At 43.5% G+C, this 23899-nt stretch overlaps 1 protein-coding gene across 1 annotated transcript in view; it reads left to right on the top strand.

Moving 5' to 3' along the window:
- LOC106608687 (mitogen-activated protein kinase kinase kinase 11) overlaps positions 1-23899 on the top strand; it is a 50709-nt gene that overhangs the window by 12973 nt on the left and 13837 nt on the right. The window contains exons 2-7 of the mRNA XM_014206786.3: positions 16239-16419; positions 18881-19029; positions 19562-19737; positions 19976-20222; positions 21845-21961; positions 23252-23414. Of these exons, the coding sequence (XP_014062261.2) occupies positions 16239-16419; positions 18881-19029; positions 19562-19737; positions 19976-20222; positions 21845-21961; positions 23252-23414 (1033 nt within the window). The remainder of the gene's footprint in view (positions 1-16238; positions 16420-18880; positions 19030-19561; positions 19738-19975; positions 20223-21844; positions 21962-23251; positions 23415-23899) is intronic.

Here is a 23899-nt window from a genome sequence, read left to right as displayed (position 1 = left end):
ACTCCGCCCCCAAATTGGTCTGTGCGAGAATCTAGCCTTGAGCAGACCAAGTTGGGAATATTTTATATAGGAGTTGTGCCTGTTCACATACGTGTCTGCCCTCTCATTGGCCAGAATGTTTCCGACTCCTCCCGCCTGCCCTCCCCTATTGCGGACATTTTTTCCTATTGTTAGAGCAGACAGTCCAATATCTTGTCAATATATAGATCATCTTTGAGGATACTCAGCGAATGGAGGTTAAACTTCAACGACTGGCAGCCATTGTGGCTCCAGTAGTTTTTGTTAGCTAGCGCTGGTTAATAGGTGAGTTATCTCAGGCCCCTGGTGCATTACATGATGCAGAGATAATCATTAATAACTCTCTCAGACAGCGTTGATGTTAGCTTCACTGTGATTTGGACATGTATCTCCGTCTCTCCCTATCTTCTGTCGCTGTCTCTCTTCTGTCTCAGTCTCTGTTTCTGTGTCTCTTTTCTGTCTCCCTCCCTCTCCCTCAGAGTTTGAGGTTGCCAGACTGTCTGTCAGCCTATGGCTCCGTCCCACAGGGGACAAAGCTCTCGTTCTTCCCGGGGAAAGCCCCCACCCCTGCCGGAATTCTCCCTCGCCTACGGACAGAGAGCAGATCCGGACCAAACCCACAGAAGGGGAGGGCAGAGAGAGAGAGAGAGAGGGAGATTGGAGAGAAATGAACAGTAGAGACAGATGACCACTTTATGAATTACTGATCAGTGTCATGCTACTAATGAATTTAGTCAAGTTGTCAACGCAGGTGAGGCCTTATTCCGTAACGTTGCAAAAAGAACAACCAATATCTGTGTGTAAGTACGTGCTACATTTATTGGAACGGCATGCCTCTGGAGAATGCAAATGTGTGTTCTCTGATAAGCTGCTGAGAAATTGAAATAGGCCCACAGCCCTTCCTTGGTTGTGGTGCCTAAAGTGCATATCAGTGCTAACTCACTCACCTACACTGAGATGTAATGTTTTTTATTTGTAGTTTATTTCACCTTTATTTAACCAGGTAGGCTAGTTGAGAACAAGTTCTCATTTACAACTGTGACCTGGCCAAGATAAAGCAAAGCAGTGCAACACAAACAACAACACAGAGTTACACATGGAGTAAACAACCGTAAAGTAAATACCTCACGCCATTTGCACACACTGGATATAGACTTTATTTTTTTCTATTGTGTTAAGGCAATAAATAGGCCATAGTAGCAAGTAATTACAATTTAGCAAATTAACACTGGAGTGATAGATGTGCAGATGATGATGTGCAAGTAGAAATACTGGTATGCAAAAGAGCAGAAAAGTAAATAAAAACAATATGGGGATTAGGTAGGTAGATTGGATGGGCTATTTACAGATGGGCTATGTACAGCTGCAGCGATCGGTTAGCTGCTCAGATAGCTGGTGTTTAAAGTTAGTGAGGGAAATACAAGTCTACAAATACAAGTCATTGGCAGCAGAGAACTGGAAGGTAAGGCGGCCAAAGGGGTGTTGGCTTTGGGGATGAACAGTGAGAAATACCTGCTGGAGCGCGTGCTACGGGTGGGTGTTGTTATCGTGACCAGTGAGCTGAGATAAGGCGGAGCTTTACCTAGCAAGGACTTATAGATGACCTGGAGCCAGTGGGTCTGGTGACGAATATGTAGCGAGGGCCAGCCGATTAGAGCATACAGGTCGCAGTGGTGGGTGGTATATGGGGCTTTGGTGACAAAACGGATGGCACTGTGATAGACTGCATCCAGTTTGCTGAGTAGAGTGTTGGAGGCTATTTTGTAAATGACATCATCGAGGATCGGTAGGATAGTCAGTTTTACTAGGGTATGTTTGGCGGCGTGAGTGAAGGAGGCTTTGTTGCGGAATAGAAAGCCGATTCTAGATTTAATTTTGGATTGGAGATGTTTAAAATGAGTCTGGAAGGAGAGTTTACAGTCTAGCCAGACACCTAGGTATTTGTAGTTGTCCACATATTCTAAGTCAGAACCGTCCAGAGTAGTGATGCTAGTTGGGCGGGCGGGTGCGGGCAGCGAACGGTTGAAAAGCATGCATTTAGTTTTACTAGTGTTTAAGAGCAGTTTGGGGCCACGGAAGGAGTGTTGTATGTCATTGAAGCTTGTTTGGAGGTTTGTTAACACAGTGTCCAAAGAAGGGCCAGATATATACAGAATGGTGTCGTCTGCGTAGAGGTGGATCAGGGAATCACCAAGAGCGACATCGACGATATTTACAGAGGAAGAGAGTCAGCCCGAGAATTGAACCCTGTGGTACCGCCATAGAGACTGCCAGAGGTCCGGACAACAGGCCCTCCCATTTGACACACTGAACTCTGTCTGAGAAGTAGTTGGTGAACCAGGCGAGGCAGTCATTTGAGAAACCAAGGCTGTTGAGTCTGCCGATAAAAATATGGTGATTGACAGAGTCGAAAGCCTTGGCCAGGTCGATGTACTGTGCAGCCATCTTCAATCTTTTATCGATTGCTATTATGATATCGTTTACCACCTTGAGCTTGGCTGAGGTGCACCCATGACTAGCTCGGAAACCGGATTGCACAGCGAAGAAGGTACGGTTGGATTCGAAATGGTCAGTGATTTGTTTATTAACTTGGCTTTCGAAGACTTTAGAAAGGCAGGGCAGGATGGATATAGGTCTATAAGAGTTTGGGTCTAGAGTGTCACCACCTTTGAAGAGGGGGATGACCGCAGCAGCTTTCCAATCTTTAGGGATCTCGAACAATACGAAAGAGATGTTGAACAGACTGATAATAGGGGTTGCAACAATGGCGGCAGATCATTTTAGAAAGAGAGGGTCCAGATTTTCTAGCCCAGCTGATTTGTACGGGTCCAGGTTTTGCAGCTCTTTCAGAACATCTGCTTTCTGGATTTGGGTGAAGGAGAAGCTGGGGAGGTTTGGGCAAGTAGCTGTGGGGAGTGCGGAGCTGTGGGTTGGGGTAGCCAGGAGGAAAGCATGGCCAGCCGTAGAGAAATGCTTATTGAAATTCTCGATTATCGTGGATTTATCGGTGGTTACAGTGTTACCTAGCCTCAGTGCATTGGGCAGCTGGGAGGAGGTGCTCTTGTTCTCCATGGACTTTACAGTGTCCCAACATTTTTTTGGAGTTAGAGCTACAGGATGCAAATTTCTGTTTGAAAAAGCTAGCCTTTGCTTTCCTGACTGACTGTGTGTATTGATTCCTGACTTCCCTGAACAGTTGCATATCGCGGGGACTGTTCGATGCTATTGCAGTCAGGTCTGGAGTGAACCAAGGGAAATAGCACAAGGCTTTCTTCCCTGTAACATGTTAAATAGCTTGACTTCCCCTAGATAAGATAAGGCATTGGGAAACCTTTCTTCCCACAATGCAATGCAACAGAGCCGAAGATCTTGCTTCCCATATAGGTATCCATTGTATACCGGGCCAGTAAATACATTTCTAGGTCGCTCCTGAGAGAGTCATTTCAGTAAGTGACTACATAGTCTGTTTTCTGAACAACAAACTATACCAAACAGTCCCGTTGCCATGGGGATGGAACAGCCGTCTTTCGGGCGTCTGTTTGGTTGCCCTGCCTGTGTCAGGAGGTTGATTGTCTGGAGCTGGACAGAGAGGCAGGTACCAGCTCTGGGTGTAGTACTGCCATATGTCCTTGTTCCCTTTATTCACAATGACAAGCAGTGACCAGTTAACTACAACTGTTAAGATAACGTTACATAGGCCTACTACCTTCTACACAACGCTTATGTAACATTACATAGGCCTATTACCTTCTACATAACGCTTATGGTAACGTTACATAGGCCTATTACCTTCTACATAACGCTTATGGTAACGTTACATAGGCCTACTATTACCTTCTACATAACGCTTATGGTAATGTTACATAGGCCTATTACCTTCTACATAACGCTTATGTAACATTACATAGGCCTACTACCTTCTACATAACGCTTATGTAACATTACATAGGCCTATTACCTTCTACATAACGCTTATGGTAACGTTACATAGGCCTATTACCTTCTACGTAACGCTTATGGTAACGTTACATAGGCCTATTACCTTCTACATAACGCTTATGGTAACGTTACATAGGCCTATTACCTTCTACATAACGCTTACGGTAACGTTACATAGGCCTACTACTACCTTCTACATAACGCTTATGGTAATGTTACATAGGCCTATTACCTTCTACATAACGCTTATGGTAACGTTACATAGGCCTATTACCTTCTACATAACGCTTATGGTAGCGTTACATAGGCCTATTACCTTCTACATAACGCTTATGGTAACGTTACATAGGCCTATTACCTTCTACATAACGCTTACGGTAACGTTACATAGGCCTATTACCTTCTACATAACGGTTATGGTAACGTTACATAGGCCTATTACCTTCTACATAACGCTTATGGTAATGTTACATAGGCCTACTACCTTCTACATAACGCTTATGTAACATTACATAGGCCTACTATTACCTTCTACATAACGCTTATTTAACATTACATAGGCCTACTACTACCTTCTACATAACGCTTATGGTAACGTTACATAGGCCTACTACTACCTTCTACATAACGCTTATGGTAACGTTACATAGGCCTACTACCTTCTACATAACGCTTATGGTAACGTTACATAGGCCTATTACCTTCTACATAACGCTTATGGTAACGTTACATAGGCCTATTACCTTCTACATAACGCTTACGGTAACGTTACATAGGCCTACTACTACCTTCTACATAACGCTTATGGTAATGTTACATAGGCCTATTACCTTCTACATAACGCTTATGGTAACGTTACATAGGCCTATTACCTTCTACATAACGCTTATGGTAACGTTACATAGGCCTATTACCTTCTACATAACGCTTATGGTAACGTTACATAGGCCTATTACCTTCTACATAACGCTTACGGTAACGTTACATAGGCCTATTACCTTCTACATAACGGTTATGGTAACGTTACATAGGTCTATTACCTTCTACATAACGCTTATGGTAATGTTACATAGGCCTATTACCTTCTACATAACGCTTATGGTAACGTTACATAGGCCTATTACCTTCTACATAACGCTTATGGTAACGTTACATAGGCCTATTACCTTCTACATAACGCTTATGGTAACGTTACATAGGCCTATTACCTTCTACATAACGCTTACGGTAACGTTACATAGGCCTATTACCTTCTACATAACGGTTATGGTAACGTTACATAGGTCTATTACCTTCTACATAACGCTTATGGTAATGTTACATAGGCCTACTACCTTCTACATAACGCTTATGGTAACGTTACATAGGCCTATTACCTTCTACATAACGCTTATGTAACATTACATAGGCCTACTATTACCTTCTACATAACGCTTATGTAACATTACATAGGCCTACTACTACCTTCTACATAACGCTTATGGTAACGTTACATAGGCCTACTACTACCTTCTACATAACGCTTATGGTAACGTTACATAGGCCTACTACCTTCTACATAACGCTTATGGTAACGTTACATAGGCCTATTACCTTCTACATAACGCTTATGGTAACGTTACATAGGCCTACTACTACCTTCTACATAACGCTTATGGTAACGTTACATAGGCCTACTACCTTCTACATAACGCTTATGGTAACGTTACATAGGCCTATTACCTTCTACATAACGCTTATGGTAACGTTACATAGGCCTATTACCTTCTACATAACGGTTATGGTAACGTTACATAGGCCTATTACCTTCTACATAACGGTTATGGTAACGTTACATAGGCCTATTACCTTCTACATAACGGTTATGGTAACGTTACATAGGCCTATTACCTTCTACATAACGCTTATGGTAACGTTACATAGGCCTACTACCTTCTACATAACGGTTATGGTAACGTTACATAGGCCTACTACCTTCTACATAACGCTTATGGTAACGTTACATAGGCCTACTACCTTCTACATAACGGTTATGGTAACGTTACATAGGCCTACTACCTTCTACATAACGGTTATGGTAACGTTACATAGGCCTATTACCTTCTACATAAGGCTTATGGTAACGTTAGCTAGAAGGCCATAGACTTCTAGTCTGCTACATCAGTTGGTGAACCTTGAACCCTGATATGTCATGCTATAGAAGTCAGTGGTCACACAGTTCACTGGTTATTGTTGAAGCAGCCAATTATATTGAGTGGAGAATGCCGTGGTCACGTGGTGCGTTGTGCCAAAGAGGGTCTGAATTAAGGATACACTCTGCCTCATCACAGGAAGTGGAGGAAGACTATTGAGCATGCTGACATTGCTAAAAGGCTTTGTCTGTGTGTGTGACTGCGTGCGTGTGTGTCTGTACATCTTAACAGTTTTCTTTCAGTTACTGCAAGTCACGACCCTGGCAGACACCTCTGGGTGTCCTATTGGTCGATAACAATCAACCTTCTCTCATCGGAGCGACCGATTTGTCATTCACCCAAATATCCCACAGTCCTCTCTGGCTGTATCAATCATGAGAGCAACCTGACCCCTGTTAACCCCAGTTTCTAATAATAGGATTTGTCTTAATGTGCACGATGAAGCGCAATGGTGAAATAGGCCCTCTGTTTTGAGGAAGGGACAGAGCCGATTGGTCTTATTGGCGTCACTTCCTGAAGATGAGTTCTTGTTTTCTCATGCTTTCTCATGCTTTCCCTTCTGCACCAGACATACACTGAGTGTACAAAACACATCTTTCCATTGTATCGGCACCTAAGTATTGTGATAATATCGTATCGTGAGGTCCCTGGTAATTCCCAGCTCTACTTGCGTCCAGGGCCCATAGGGCTACTGGTCAAAAGTAGTACATTATGTAGGGAATGGGCTGGCAATTGGGATGCAGCCCTTGTTTTGAAATGTGCCCAACTCTGGCTCCCGAGTGGTGCAGCGGTCTAAGGCCCTGCATCTCTGTGCTAGAGGAATCACTACAGACCAGGGTTCGATTCCAGGCTGTATCACATCCAGAGTCCCATAGGGCTGTGCACAATTGGCCCAGCGTTATCCGGGGTAGGCCGTCACTATAAAGAAGAATTAGTTCTTAACTGACTTGCCTAGTTAAATAAAAAAATACAATAAAATAGCGACATTTGATGGATGGAATGGAGACTCGTTTTATTGTTGTTTACGTTTCGCTTACAAGGCCTTTTTTCCAAGACAAGGACTCATCATGCAGCTAACAACGTTGACAAAGAAAAGTCTCCTGTCTAAGGTCTCCTGTCTAAGGTCTCCTGTCTAAAGTGTCCTGTCTAAAGTGTCCTGTCTAAAGTGTCCTGTCTAAAGTTTCCTGTCTAACGTCTCATTTCTACCCCATTTGGTTTGTTTTTCTGTAGTTACCTGATAACCTACGATTCTAAGACAATGGTTTTACTGTAAATCCTCTGAATGAGAGGAAGTCTGACGCACATAAATGAGAAAAACGGTATGATTCTTGGAAAGACAAAATAGAGAGGCCAAGCGGGACGGAGGGCATTTGTCTGGTTCTCATCACATAATTTAATGGCATCAGCTCTCAACTGTGTCTCTGCTCAGTTTTTAGAAAGTCCTCCTAAGGCATCTCTGTGTTTCCAATATGCATGTTTATTTGATGCTGTGTGTGACACTGCATGTGTTGTTCCCATGTGCATACGTCTGTGTGTTCTGCTGTTCTCTCCATCTTTCTAGTAGTTGAAGTGTGTGTGTGTGTGTGCACCAGAGCGAGCACTGTGCGAGGGTGCAGAGGTTACTGTTCATTGTGAGAGCTGAGCCTTTTCACGATACCCCCCCCCCTCACCCCAGACTCTTGTGATGCATTCCTTTGTGACGTCAAACATGACACACCCGCTGGGCTGCCAGGCAGATGTCTCCAGAGGGAGGGATCCAGAGTGTGTTTGTGGGTGAAACAGAGAGAAAGAGAGCGAGACACAGAAAGAAAACATGCACTTATACTCTGAAATAAACTGAAAGTGTCTGTAAATAGTACAATGCTTACTTCCCTGTAACACGTTAAATTCTTCCATAATGCCGACTCTGTCTGGACGCTGGGTGCCTGTCATTCACCCTGAAGATGCCCATTTGGGCAGTGAAGGAGGAGGGCATGGGGTCGGTCAAATCCTACCACGTTTGGCTTATTTCCAGAGCTTCAACCTCTTCATCTCACACCAGAGAGAGCATATCCACACCAGAGAGAGCATATCCACACCAGAGAGAGCATATCCACACCAGAGAGAGCATAGCATATTTTAACCATGCAGGTCCCGTTTTGGATGTGCCTCAAACCTATCATAGTCTGCATTGTTTTAATATTATATTCCCACGGGGAGAAATGATGGTGCCTGTAAGTGTGACATAGTCTATTTAAAAGAAAGTCTTGGTTTGTTTTGTTCAGAATTTGATTAGAATTATTCGTTCTATTTTTAGGCCTTATCAATAATTAATTTAATCTTGCTTATTGACAATGTTCAGCATGTCCTTGCTCAGCCAAAGTGTTATTTACAGTAGGCCTAGCCCCTATATCAGTGTGAATGCTATTGAAGCCATACAATTCCTTTACAACAATGTGGACTGCAAATGGGTTCAAGTTAACATATAAAGTCTACATTTTATTTAGTTCCTGTAAGCCATTTAATAAACTATAACGGACTAACATTGGAATTAGAGTTGATTCCAAGGCAATACATAAAATACCGTAAATACACAATCTGAAGCAACCACATATTATGCCATGGAGCCCGTTTTGATTGGCCAGTGAGGGGCCAAACCTCGACACACCCACAACTTGTTTATTCATAAAAACACAGCCCTTTCACGGCAACGCCAGCAAGTGCGCCGATAATTGTGATAGTGAAAATAGCCAAATATTTCTGACACACCCCTGAATCTGTAGCGTTTCCTCTTGCGCTTAAATGTGCCATTGTATTAGGTTTGTTAAAATATGTCGTAACGTTGTATCATTAATGTGACGACTGCTGTTTATCGAGTAATTAACTTATTTTATAATTACATGATTAAATTAATCAGGTGATCATTAACTCAGTCACTTGGGGCACTATGGGAAATGTTTGTTTAATGAGTTTTCATTTCCCAAATTAACTCAAAGAATATCAGAATATAGATTTTACAGCAGTCGCTAATCAATTAATTTCCTCTACAGTCTCATCCTGAACGTCACATAATTCGTAAATCTGCACAAACCCGGCTCTCACTAAATCACTCCGTACCACACCAATTGAGTTGATTATTTATTTACTAACAAGCTAAATCAAATGTATTTATATAGCCCTTCTTACATCAGCTGATATCTCAAAGTGCTGTACAGAAACCCAGCCTAAAACCCCAAACAGCAAGCAATGCAGGTGTAGAAGCACAGTGGCTAGGAAAAACTCCCTAGAAAGGCCGAAACCTAGAGAGGAACCAGGCTATGAGGGGTGGCCAGTCCTCTTCTGGCTGTGCCGGGTGGAGATTATAACAGAACATGGCCAAGATGTTCAAATGTTCATAAATGACTAGTATGGTCAAATAATAATAATCACAGTGGTTGTCGAGGGTGCAACAGGTCAGCACCTCAGGAGTAAATGTCAGTTGGCTTTTCATAGCCGATCATTGAGAGTATCTCTACCGCTCCTGCTGTCTTTAGAGAGTTGAAAACAGCAGGTCTGGGACAGGTAGCACGTCCGGTGAACAGGTCAGGGTTCCATAGCCGCAGGCAGAACAGTTGAAACTGGAGCAGCAGCACGGCCAGGTGGACTGGGGACAGCAAGGAGTCATCATGCCAGGTAGTCCTGAGGCATGGTCCTAGGGCTCAGGTCCCCCGAGAGAGAGAAAGAAAGAGAGAATTAGAGAGAGCATACTTAAATTCACACAGGACACTGGAGAAATACTCCAGATATAACAGACTGACCCTAGCCCCCCGACACATAAACTACTGCAGCATAAATAAATTCTAATATACACAAACACACAGTCTAGCCTTAGTACAATGAAACAGGTCCCTAGCGGGCCAACACAATATGACACGTGTTACACAAATGGGGATTTAGAAAGAGAGAGAGAACGAGGGAAAAGCACACTTGGATACATTTGTAAACTATGCTTAGTTTAGCCCTAACACCTTTCCCCGAACTGCCGCTCTAATGGGTCAGCATTAGAATTATGTAATTACTTGTTGAAGGTCTCCATTGGGTATCTCTTCCTGGACCGAGTTCCTCTTAGGAGGTTTAGCCGAAGACCTTCTTCTCCGATGGCGGCACCTCCTTCGTTACCGGGTGTAAGTCTCTGATTGTCCACACGATGTCAGTGTCCTTTCTCTTAGTGGTCTGTTCCCTCGCACTCGTTCTGTGAGAGTGGACTTCTGGGGAGGCTAATCAGCCGTGTCGACGCTCCTTGCTTGGGTAGGAGAGACGTTTGGACAACTGATGATTTGAAGAGAATAACTGGCTAGTTCTTCTTGAATTCCACTTTTTTAGATACAGTAATCAACCCTAGCCTTGATTGTTTAGAGGTTCCTTTGCCCTCTTCCTCGTGTTGCGTTTGTGGGGTTGCGACTATCTTAATTCACGCTGTGGTCCGTTTTAGGGGGAGCCACCTTCGGTAGGAGTCGTGACATATATGTACAGTATTTGCGCCCATCTCAGTGAACTAATCCATGACGGAGGCCTAGACTTAAAGCCAATTTATGCTTGATCCTAAAATGTGGTCGGCGCCTCCAGAGGCATGCAGAGGCCAAATCGAGCTCTGTACCGCATTGCCATGCACCTCCCAAATGTTGTAACAATGCAGAGGGCTCTGTATAGCCCGCATTGACATCCTGTATAAACACAAACTCACTTCCTTGACAACAGCTCTGCACTTCTCTGCGAAGCGCAAGAAGTATGAATGCCCTGACGTATCACCATAAATGCTGCATGGCCAATGCAGACTTTGGATTGACCATGCGCCCAGATGCACAATGCACATCCCTCTCCAGAATGCGCTCACTCCCGCAAATTTGTGCACATTCATTGTTACATAACTTCATTGTGTGAATTGTTTGCGTTGGATTGTTAGTGTATATCAATTACCCATTACATACAGTGCAATCGGAAAGTATTCAAACCCCTTGACTTTTTCTATATTGTTACATTACAGCCTTATTCTAAAATGGATTTAAAAAAAGGTTTTCCTCCTCAATCTACCCACAATGCCCCATAATGCAAAAACAGGTTTTTATAAATAATACAAATTTTAAAAAACTAATTTGCATGACAATTCAGACCCTTTACTCAGTACTTTGTTGAAGCACCTTTGGCAGTGATTACAGCCTCGAGTCTTCTTGGGTATGACGCTACAAGCTTGGCACACCTGTATTTGGGGAGTTTTCTCCCATTGTTCTCTGCAGGTCCTTTCAAGCTATGTCAGGATGGATGGGGAGTGCCGCTGCACAGCTATTTTCAGGTCTCTCCAAAGATGTTCGATCGGGTTCAAGTCCGGCCTCTGGCTGGGCCACTCAAGGATATTTAAAGATTTGTCCTGAAGCCACTCCTGTGTTGTCTTGGCTGTGTGCTTAGGGTCATTGTCCTTTTGGAAGGTGAACCATCGCCCCAGTTTGAGAACCTGCTCAAGAGCGCTCAGGACTTCATCAAGGATCTCTCTGTACTTTGCTCCGTTCATCATTCCTTCGATCCTGACTAGTCTCACTGTCCCTGCCGCTGATACCGTTCCCCAGATCTGTGCCTCGACACAATCCTGTCTCTGAGCTCTACGGACAATTCCTTCGACTTCATGGCTTGGTTTTTGTGCTGACATGCACTGTCAATATATATATAGACAGATGTGTGCCTTTACAAATCATATCCAGTCAATTGAATTTACCCCAGGTGGACTCCAATCAAGTTGTAGAAACATCTCAAGGATGATCAATGGAAGCAGGATGCACCTGAGCTAAATTTCGAGACTCATAGCAAAGGGTCTGAATACTTATGTAAATAAGGTATTTCTGCTTTTTATTTTTTATATATTTGCAAACATTTCTAAAAACCTGTTTTTGCTTTGTCATTATGGGATATTGTGTTTAGATTTGAGGATTTTTGTTTATTTAATCCATTTTAGAATAAGGCTTTAACGTAACAAAATGTGGAAAAAGTCAAGGGGTCTGAATACTTTCTGAATGCACTGTGTATTGTTTATCACTTGTAGTACATTTACTGTTAATTTCTATCATTTCTAATCTACAATGTTTGTTACTTTGGTTACGGTAATTTATTTTATTGCATTCAGTATTATTATTCCAGTCTTCCTGTTCTCATTGTCGGAGTGGACACATTGTTTGCAGAGCGCACAACCTATGCTACACTTGTGAGAAACAAGTTTTGGTTTATTTCATTCCGTTTACGAGTTTTGTCAGTTTAGTCATGGTTATTTGTTTGGAGCGCTCCTGTCAATGTTGAGTAAGGACGCTCATGCATAGAAGTAGGCCTATAGGCAACCTGGGGATCTGATAGTATTTCTGATTGGCTTAACACACCACCATTAATGACCTGTGGAGCTTCTCAAAGTAAGGTTTTCTTCACCTCAAACAGCAAGCAAACAAAGTCTGTTTTTTCATCCATTGAGAATTACAATAGTTCCTCAATGTATTTTAACCATCTTTCCAGCTCTCTCCCTTTCCATAACCACTCCACGTAAAAGGGAAAAATGTCATGCTCTGATCCAGTGGAAACGTCATAAAATAAAACTCATTTTGGGTGCTGGTACTGTTTATATGTAGATGCAGGAGCTCTACAATACTTTTGAGCTAATATTCTATAAGAGGAACAGGAGCTCAAGCAGTAGAACATTTGAGGTGAGGGTACACAGCTCCGGTGAGCTCCTGCCCAAGTCAAGCACCTCTTCTTATCCCTTGTGCAAATAGCCTACAGCTGTGTCTGTCATGAGCTCACTGGCACAAGAAAATACAATGTTGCAAGTTCGCTATGCAAGCTTCAGGCCAGACCCAAGTTAAAAGTTGATACAATGTTTGAAGTTTGTTGCAGACCGGCCATGTGTAGCCAATGTGATTGATAGGATATTTATTTTTATCAGCATATTTTCTACCTGCAGGCTGCTATGTTTTTATTTGTTGGCTTTATGTGGACTATTTTTACATACTGTAATTTCCGGACTATTGAGCGCACCTGAATATAAGCCGCACCCACTGAATTTTAATTTGACTTTGAACATAAATAAGCCGCACATGTCTATAAGCCGCAACACCTCGGGCGTCTGCTCTCTGTGTGTTGACCCAGTCTTCGAACTCAATTTGTAGTTCGGACCGTCTGATTTTCTTCCCTCTGAAAGCTTTAGTTGTCTTTTTGCACTGAGTCAATTCCTCACGCTGCTGTTTCCAACGTCTTATCATCGACTCATTAAGACCAAGCTCCCGTGCAGCAGCTCTATTTCCTTTTCCAACAGCCAGATCAATCGCCTTCAACTTGAAAGCTGCATCATATGCATTTCTCCGTGTGTTTGCCATGATGAGGGTGACAAAATGACTACCGTAATCAGAATGATGGGAAGTTTGAGAGCGCTCGATTTAATCTAAACAGTAAACAAAAAAGTTGTTTGACCTTAACCCGTTCGGCAATTTCATTGGTCTAATGAAAGCTTCATGCCGTCAAAAAACTGAGCACGTCACAGAATGTGTTTTTTTGTTGAGAAAAACATTTTGAAAGCGGGAAAAATCCATATATTAGCCGCGTCATTGTTTAAGCCGCGAGGTTCAAAGCGTGGGAAAAAAGTTGCGGCTTATAGTCCGGAAATTACGGTAGTTGCTGTAAATGAGAATGTGTTCTCAGTCAACTTACCTGGTAAAATAACGGTAAAAATAAAATAAATAAATAGTTGCCAATGGCAATAGAAGTTACTTTTTAGGTTTGTATCATTTTCATTTAGATTTCGATAGAATGTTGATTAACCAAATGTCAATGATTTTTAGATATGAGATATTATGAACAAAATTAAACTGTTTCGCGAAAATGTGCATATGAAAACTGTAACTGGCACTCAGATCGGTAGATTGGCATTCAATATGAGAAAGGTTGCCTTCTCCTCGTGTAGCCTGTTACCGGCAACTTCAGGAGAGGAATGACAGAATCTGGAAAGCCAGCAGGAGTGGGTAGTTGGGTCAGGTTTTTTTTCTTCTGGTTATCTAGATCTCTGGCACCCTCTTGAGGCATTTGTCTTATTTCATCAAACCGTAAGCTTAAACCATATAGTAGATTTATTCAAACACGTAGTGTCTATATATGGAAAAATATATATATATATTCGAACAATCAATTTGTCGAAAGAACAGATGACTTTTCGTTGACAAATTTTTTTTTTGTCGGGGACTGCCCTAGTGTAAATATTGTTCAGGTTTCACTTATCTTTTCTTACTGTCACTTTCCTGATAGCTGCTTTGAGGAAAGTTTTTACTTTACTATGACTGTGATATGTTGTTGTTGTGCCTACCTTAACTTGAATGCTCTAACTGTAAGGGGCGGCAGGTAGCCTAGTGGTTAGACCGTTGGGCCAGTAACTGGAAGGCTGGATCAAATCCCCGAGCTGACAAGGTCAAAATCTGTCGTTCTGCCCCTGAGCAAGGCAGTTAACTTCTATGGGCTAGGTGGGACGTTAGCTTCCCACTCTATTCAACAGCCAGTGGATGAGCGTGGCGCGAAATACAAAAACCTCAAAAATGCTATAATTTCAATATTTCAAACATACGACTATTTTACACCATTTGAAAGATAATACTCTCGTTAATCTAACCACATTGTCCGATTTCAAAAAGGCTTTACAGCGAAAGCAAAACATTAGATTATGTTAGGAGAGTACGTAGACACAAATAACCACACAGCCATTTTTCAAGCAAGCATATATGTCACAAAAACCCAAAACACAGCTAAATGCAGCACTAACCTTTGATGACCTTCATCAGATGACACTCCTAGGACATTATGTTATACAATACATGCATGTTTTGTTCAATCAAGTTCATATTTATATAAAAAAAACAGCTTTTTACATTGGCGTGTGATGTTCAGAAATTGTATTCCCACCGAAAACTTCCAGTGAATTTACTAAATTACTCATGATAAACGTTGCCAAAATACATAACAATTTTTTGAAGAATTATAGATACAGAACTCCTTTATGCAATCGCTATGTCAGATTTTAAAATAGCTTTTCGGCGAAAGCACATTTTGCAATATTCTGAGTACATAGCTCAGCCATCACGGCTAGCTAATTTGACACCCGCCAAGTTCGGGGCTCACTAAACTCAGAATTAGTATTAGAAAAATTGGATTACCTTTGCTGTTCTTCGTCAGAATGCACTCCCAGGACGGCTACTTCCACAACAAATGTTGTTTTTGTTCCAAATAATCCAAAGTTACGTGCAAATACCTGTTAGTGCGTTCAGGTCACTATCCAAAGGGTAACGCGCGAGCGCATTTCGAGACAAAAAAAATCAAAATGTTCCATTACCGTACTTAGAAGCATGTCAAACGCTGTTTAAAATCAATTTTTATGGTATTTTTCTCGTAAAATAGCGATAATATTCCAACCGGACAATGCTGTATTCATTCAAAAAGGAAGAGAAAAAATGGCGAGGTCTCGTGAATGCGCATTTCCAATCTCTTAGCCACCAGGCAGTCCACTGACAAACTGTGCTCCTGTACTCTGCCCGGAGACAGGAGACGCGTCAATCTGCTTTATGAACGCTTTAGAGAGCCAATGGAAGCCTTAGAAAGTGCTACATAACCCCACGGACACTGTAGTTTCGATAGAGAAGCAAAGGGAGAATATGAGTTCTGTTATACTCACAGACACCATTCAAACAGTTTTAGAAACTTCAGAGTGTTTTCTATCCAAATCTACTAATAATATGCATATTCTCGTTTCTGGGAAAGAGTACTAACCAGTTTAAATCGGGTACGTTTTTTATCCGGCCGTGAAAATATTGCCCCCTAGCACAGACAGGTTAACCCACTGTTCCCCAGGCACCGATGACGTGGATGTTGATTAAGGCAGCCCCCCGCACCTCTCAGATTCAGAGGGGTTGGGTTAAATGCAGAAGACGCATTTCAGTTGAATACATTCAGTTGGACAACTGACCTTTCCTCTTAAGTCGCTCTGGCAAAGATCATCTGTTACATGTCTAAAATGTAAAGGAGGATAAAAACGTCTCTTTCTTTCCTCTCTCTCTCTCCCAGTCCTCCTGGCCCAGCCTATGGAGAATGATTGTATGGAAGGAATAACTCTGAAGATCACAGACTTTGGCCTGGCACGGGAGTGGCACAAGACCACCAAGATGAGCACAGCGGGCACCTACGCCTGGATGGCACCGGAGGTCATCAAGTCCTCCACCTTTTCCAAGGGCAGTGACGTCTGGAGGTAAGATTGTGTGTGTGGTAGAGCAGTGCAGAAGCAATATCCAGCAGTAAATAGCTACATACCTCTACCGTTACATAACTGTGTATCTCTCTCCGAGAGATGAGAACTTCCCTGCAACAATAAGGGTTAAATTACAATACAGATAAATGACGAGAATATTTCAGGGCCATTACTGTTGTGTGTGTGTGTAGGAGCTTATCCTCCACCTTCTCTGACCGTGATGGAGAAGAGGGATATGTTGCAGGAGGGTACAGCCACGTGATAGCAGCAGTGATAGAATAGAGGGACATGTTGCAGGAGGGTCAACAGCCACGTGATAGAATAGAGGGACATGTTGCAGGAGTGTACAGCCACGTGATAGCAGCAGTGATAGAATAGAGGGACATGTTGCAGGAGGGTCAACAGCCACGTGGTAGAATGGAGGGACATGTTGCAGGAGGGTACAGCCACGTGATAGCAGCAGTGATAGAATAGAGGGACATGTTGCAGGAGGGTCACCAGCCACGTGATAGCAGCAGTGATAGAATAGAGGGACATGTTGCAAGAGGGTCAACAGCCACGTGATAGCAGCAGTGATAGAATAGAGGGACATGTTGCAGGAGGGACAACAGCCACGTGATAGCAGCAGTGATAGAATAGAGGGACATGTTGCAGGAGGGGCAACAGCCACGTGATAGCAGCAGTGATAGAATAGAGGGACATGATGCAGGAGGGTCACCAGCCACGTGATAGCAGCAGTGATAGAATAGAGGGACATGTTGCAGGAGGGTCACCAGCCACGTGATAGCAGCAGTGATAGAATAGAGGGACATGTTGCAGGAGGGTCAACAGCCACGTGATAGCAGTAGCAGCAGCACTTCATAGCCTGCTTTGTGTGAGACGTGTCGTGCACACTGTCCTATTGTCCACAAGTACGGAGAGAGCGAGAGAGGAGGGTGGAAGGCCACACTGCAGAACTGACCGCAGCCCTTTTATCTGTGAAGGGTGTGTCTGTGTGTGGCCAAGCACAGGATGTACATTCAAAATAGCACATCAACACACCCAAATATCTCTCTCACACTCTCCTTGGACATGTCACTATTCCCAAACAAGCTTCTTCCATTTTACCTTCATAACAGATACTTTGCATATCTTAATGAGAGGGTGGTGGAACCTGCTATGAAAATTAAGGGGTAATCTTGACCCCCCCCTATTCTTTATCACCCATCTCCCTGGCTGCATCCCAAATGGCTCCCTATTCCACATAGGGCTCTGGTCCAAAGTTGTGCACTATTTGGGGAATAGGGTGCCATTTGGGACGCTTTCTGTCACTACTTCTTCATCATAAAGCTGTAGATCTCAGATGACGAGGTAAAAACAGAGGAGTGGAGTGGCACAGTCTCTGTTGGATGGTGTTATTAAAGGACTATATTAAAACGCTGAGGGCTACACGCCCCACTTGCAGGCTTCCTACAGGCCTTTTAGAGTGTGTTGGTTGAATGGATGTAATTGACAGTGTGGGAGATCCAAGCACTTTGCCACTCTGAGGATTGGTAACGTCTCGTGTGTGTGTGGTGCACACACACACACACACACACACACACACACACACACACACACACACACACACACACACACACACACACACACACACACACACACACACACACACAACAGCTCTATCATATTGTTGTTGTTTGTTGTAAAAAAGTGGATGTCTTTCTACCCTATTTGTCTTTATGCATGTTTTATAGATTCATAGTGCACTTCCATGAGCGCCATTATTATAAATAAATGCATAAATAATAATAATATATTGCACAGTTGCCTTCCCTCCACTTCAGCTGTTGATATAATTTGCATGCTCTGTACAGTGTGTGATGCAATACATACATAAAACAAACCCCTCCTTGAGGTGCCCCAGCCATTCCACATATTTGTTCCAACACTGGCACACCTGATTCAACTTGTCAATCAATGGCTTCATGATTAGTTGAATCAGGTGTGCTAATACCGGAGACGGCAGAGGAAGGGAGATATCCCACACAATCTTTTTTTTCCTGATTCAATGAAAGTCAATGAACAAAGTCAGGGGTTCTCAAACCTCTCCTCGGGGACCCCCGGCCGTTCCGTGTATTATAACTATTCCACAGCTAGCACACCTGATTCAAAATGTCAACTAATAATCAAGCCCTTGAATAGGTGAATCAGTTGAGTTAGTTCAGGGCTACAACAAAATTGTGAAATGTCTTGGGGTCCCCGAGAAGAGAGTTCAGTGGTTCTCAAACAAGTAGAATCCAGCTGCTATTGCATTGGTGTCTATGGGAGACCCACTCCCGTTTTTATTCAATGGCTAACAGCCTGAAGGAACTATCTTCATTTATCCATAATCTTTGCTAATACTAGAAGGACCAGGGACTGGCTTGATAAACAGCCCTAACTTTTCATTGAATGCTCCTTGCGCTCTGTCTCTCCTCCCCAGCTACGGTGTTCTATTGTGGGAGTTGCTGACAGGGGAGGTTCCCTACAGAGGGATAGATGGTCTGGCAGTGGCCTACGGAGTGGCTGTTAACAAACTCACCCTCCCCATCCCCTCCACCTGCCCAGAACCCTTCGCCCAGCTCATGGCAGGTAAGAGTCCTGTGTGTGTGTGCTCGTGCGCATACTTGTGTGTGTTGAATTTGGTGTTACCATAATGTTCTCTTTCTCTCTTTCTCCATTTCCTCAAAACTGGAGGAGAAATATGAAATGTTCCATAAAATGTTAAATTTGGTCACATACAGGAAGAACACTGAGCAGCTGGTTATGTTGTGTAATGTATTTTGGCTGCCGTTCATATGTCTTCTGAAGGATATTGTTGGTTTGCGGTTGTGGTTGATTTGCTGTGCCAGTTGTGTTGGTGGCGGTTACGTTTGATAAAAGCGCAAAAGAAAAGTCACTCCCAATCATTGTCATGGTATCAGCTTTGACAATGCCTAGCCAAAATTCAGCTAAAATTCAGCCATGCTAGTTGGAGAGTTGTTTGTGCTTGAATTGTGTCATGACCTGAATATGCAATGCTGCACTTATAGATAAAAGTCCCATGATTATACTTTGGTAGTGGAGCAACTGTCATTTGCATGTTTTTATAATGTATCTTAACTGAGTGTTTCTGCCTTGACAGAGTGCTGGGATCAGGACCCACACCTCAGGCCCAACTTTGCCTCCATCTTGGTTCAGCTAACTGCTCTTGAGAGGCAGGTGGTGGAGGAGATGCCTCAGGACTCCTTTCATTCCCTGCAGGAGGACTGGAAACTGGAGATCCAGGACATGTTTGATGAGCTCAGAGCCAAGGAGAAGGTGAGGGAGACGAGGGAGACGGAGCCAGCTGTCTTCTCTATTAGAGAGAGGCTGGGAGAGTAGGATTGAATGATGACTATTTTGTGTGTTCGGAGGGTCCACTTGTGATGGGTATGTATGTAGGACTATGAGTGCATGTTTCCGCATGTTATTGCATGTGCACGGAACATTTTGTAATGGTGTTTGTGTAAGTGTGTGTTTTGCGTAGTAAAACAATAATAACCAGTAATTACTCCAGGAGCTGCGTTGTCGCGAGGAGGAGCTGAAGCGGGCGGCAGTGGAGCAGAAGTCTCACGAGGAGTTCCTGAGGCAGAGGGAGCAGCAGCTGGCCCAGTGGGAACAGGATGTGTTTGAGAGGGAGCTCAGTCTCCTCATCCTGCACATGAACAACCAGGAGAAGCCTAACGTCAAGAAGAGGAAGGGAACCTTCAAGAAGCACAAGTTGAAGGGCAGCAAGAATGGAGAGAAGATCAGCATGCCTCAAGGTGAGGGGACGGCGATGAAACTTGCTTGGGATGTCTTGAAATGTCTCTCGACACACGATCCAAAAAGGTTCTTCCGCTGTCACAATAGGATAACCTTTTTTGGTTTCAGGTAGAACCATTTTTGGTTTCAGGTAGAACCCTTTTGGGTTCAATGTAGAACCCAAAAGGGGTTCTTCAAAGGGTTCTCCTATGGGGACAGCCGAAGAACCCCTTTACGTAGATAGCACCTTTTTTTCTTACAGTATGTACTTCAGCATTTTGCGTTGAAGTAAGTGTACTGTTTGAGGTGACAGTACAGAATGTCACCTTTTTGAGTTTTTTTTCTCATAAATATCTGTTTTACCGTTTAGAAATTAAAGCACTTTATAGATCTAGTCCCTCCCATACTGTAAGTGAATTTATCCAAATACTTATGACCTTGAAATGGGGGGACAATACAGATATGTATGAGAATCCCCTCAAATAAAAGGTGTCATTCTGTACTGTCACCTCAAAACATGTAATATTCAATAAAAAATGCTAGAATATAGAGCCAATTTAAAAACAATGCATACATAGGCGGATGTATATTGTTCAGTTGGTTAGCTGGTTGGTCGGTCTGTGAGTCGGTCAGGCACATAGGCAGAAAAAGAGTCAGTCTACAGTACATGTCATTCACCTCAGCTCACCTCACACTCCTTCACTACTGTGTCAACTGAGTGTGCAGAAGAATCATATATCCGTTATCTGCTGTAGACTCACTTTCTCTTGTAGACCACTCCTATTGTCTACTGATAAGAAACTCACCATAGAAACAAACAATGCTGATCACTCATCATGCCTGACACAGAGGCACTCAGTTTCTCATACAGATGCTCTCTCTCTTTCCAAATGCACACAGACTTACTGTGTGCGTGTGTGTCTGTGTATAGAGGCTGTGGTCAGGCCATTCCCAGCAGCAGGGTAGTGATTTGGTGGTGGGTTGATGAAAGGGACATGGAGCTAACCCAACCACGCCTCTGGGCTTCCTGTCACTCCTGGCTGGCCCTTCGCTCGCTCGCCCTCTCTCCTCCAACTCCTTTCTCCCTTCCAGCTATATCTCATTCCCAGCTTTCTCTCTCTCCCAGCTGTTTCTTCATTTTTCTCCCAGCTCTCCCTTTCCTTCTTGCCTCTCTTCTTCTCTCCCAGTACTTCCACTACCAATGTATCTTACTACGCCAAGTTAGCCGAGGACAGACATCCTTCAGGCCTCTCATGTTTTCGTTTACTTTGGCCTCACAAATGACCATATTCTCTCACAAATGACCATATTGTCACATATTACCATATTCTCATGGCATGAAAAGGAAATTCAGACACCCATGCCACCACAGAAAATATAAATGTATTTCTAAGGTAAACAATCTTGTTGAAGACAAGCATGTTAGTTTTTTTGTCTTTGTTTGAACCTGGGTCGAATTCAGTGGGCCACACTGTAGCAAAACACTTTTCACCTGTAAAATCAATGTGTTCTTATTGGACGAAGCTAAGGTAGTACCTCCCTGTTTTACTGTTTCAAAACGTTTCCTCCCTACTGAACAAGACCCAACATCTTTATTTTGTCTGTGTAGTCTGGTCTCACATCTGGTGTATGTCTCTTCCAGACTTTATCCATAAGATCACTGTCCAGGCGTCCCCGGGGCTGGAGAAGAGACGCAACTCTCCCGATCTGGGCACCGGCACCTCTCCCTCTTTCGGCCCACGCTTCCGAGCAATCCAACGTGAGTGTGGTCTTCATCCACCACACACTCTCAGTTCACACAGACACACACCCCTCCACCAAACACACATCATCCTTTTTTTCACCTCTACACGCTCACCTCACTCTGCCCTTACATTCTCTGCCTCTTTCCCTACAGACTTCCTCTCTCCCTCTTACACATCCTTTCACAACAATAGCTGTTCCAGTCCAAATATCCTTCCTTTTAACAATGGATCAACAGCGTATTTGCTTTAGCCTTTAGTTCTCTATATCTGCAATGTCCTCTTTCTACCAGCTAGGGGAGTCTTTGCTCCATGTGCTACAATGACAGAAATCATCTCTGTATTTTTACATGCGTGTGCTGTTACACAATGTCTCTTTACTGAATAAGAAACCAACTAAATTCATTGGTCTGTGTGTTACAGCGCTAAGTAGGAGTGGAGGGGCATTTGATAAACAGCACTGTTCTGGAGTTCAGCGCTAAAGACTAATTTCATTATAGTGACTCTTTCCCCTTAGTGGGAGAATTCTCCCCATAGATAATGTCCTATACCACACCTACAGGAATTTTCTGTGTCCCAACAGACTGAAAGGGTATATCCTAAAATGCCCATAAAATAGTTCTAACCACAATGGTTGAGTTTAACAGCACAGTAAAGATTGCAATTTAATTTATATTAAATCTTTTATTGGATTAGTGGTTTTCGAAAACATCTGTTTGATTCATTTATGCGTTTAAAAAGTGGGTTGGATTCATGCGTCTGTAATCATTTGTAGGCTTAATGGTACTTTTTAGGGCTCAGTGTGCAGTTGTCATTAAAATGTATTTCCTTATTTAGCAAACATCTGTGCTAGCTATGTCACGGCAGACAATGACTTACTGAACCCAGGGGTCATATGGTTAGAATTTCGGTAGCATTATGTTAGCGCTTTAGCGTCTTAGCATCTTTGCACTGTGTTAGCCCATAGAGATTGCAGCGACGTCGTGAATGACTAACGTGACAGAAATTTGCATCTCGGAGTCAGAACCCCCTTTAGGACGGGAAGCCTGTTGTGTGATGGCTCTGCGAGAGCTGCTGAGTCATGCAGTCAGTGTTTGTTTAACATTAGCGTAGCTGAATTAGCATCGCTAGCCCTGAGGGGATGAGAAAGTCTAAGTGTGCAGCACCAGGTGGAATCTCACTTCTATTATTGCCCGCTTTGATTCCCCCATTCTCTGTCGCTCCCCACCTCTCCCCTCTATTCCCAAACTTCTCTCTCTCTCGCGCTCTCTCTCGCGCGCTCTTGCTCTCTCGCTCTCTCTTTCCAGTCAGCCCTAGTGAGAACAACAGGGCATTTGGTCTGAGCTCCATGTGGCCCCTAGAGGCCCCTCCACACAACAAGCAGGCCAACGGGGACCGGCTGGGCCCCCACTGGAGGCCGCAGAGCCCTAAGAGCCCCAAAGTCCTGCGCCTCAGCCCACAGGAGAGCAGGTAGTAACCCCCTCCCTTACACTGACAAGAAACACATGGCTGAGCTCTGTGATCACCACTTCATTAAGTCAGGATTCCTATTTGACTCAGCCATGCCAGCTTGCCCGTCCAACATTTCCTCATCTCCCACCCCTTCTAATTCAACTATCCCTGATGTTCCTCCCTCTTTTTTTCCCTGCCCCGCTACAAAGTTTTTCCCTACAGGCGGTCACTGAGTCCGAGGTGCTAAAGGATCTCCTGAAACTTGACCCCAAAAAAAACATCTGGGTCAGATGGTTTAGACCCTTTCTTCTTTAAGGTTGCTGCCCCTATCATCGCCTATCTCCAACCTGTTTAACCTGTCTCTCCTTTCTGGGGAGGTTCCCATTGCTTGGAAGGCAGCCACGGTTCGTACTTTATTTAAAGGGGAGATCAAGCTGATCCTAACTGTTATAGACCTATTTCTAGTTTGTCCTGTTTATCAAAAATGTTGGAAAAACTTGTTA

The sequence above is a fragment of the Salmo salar genome, chromosome 07 (genome assembly GCF_965601325.2).
Source record: "Salmo salar chromosome 07, fSalSal1, whole genome shotgun sequence".
NCBI classification, from domain to species: Eukaryota; Metazoa; Chordata; class Actinopteri; order Salmoniformes; family Salmonidae; genus Salmo; species Salmo salar.
Note: the sequence above shows the minus strand (reverse complement) of the source record. Positions and strands in the feature narration are given on the sequence as shown.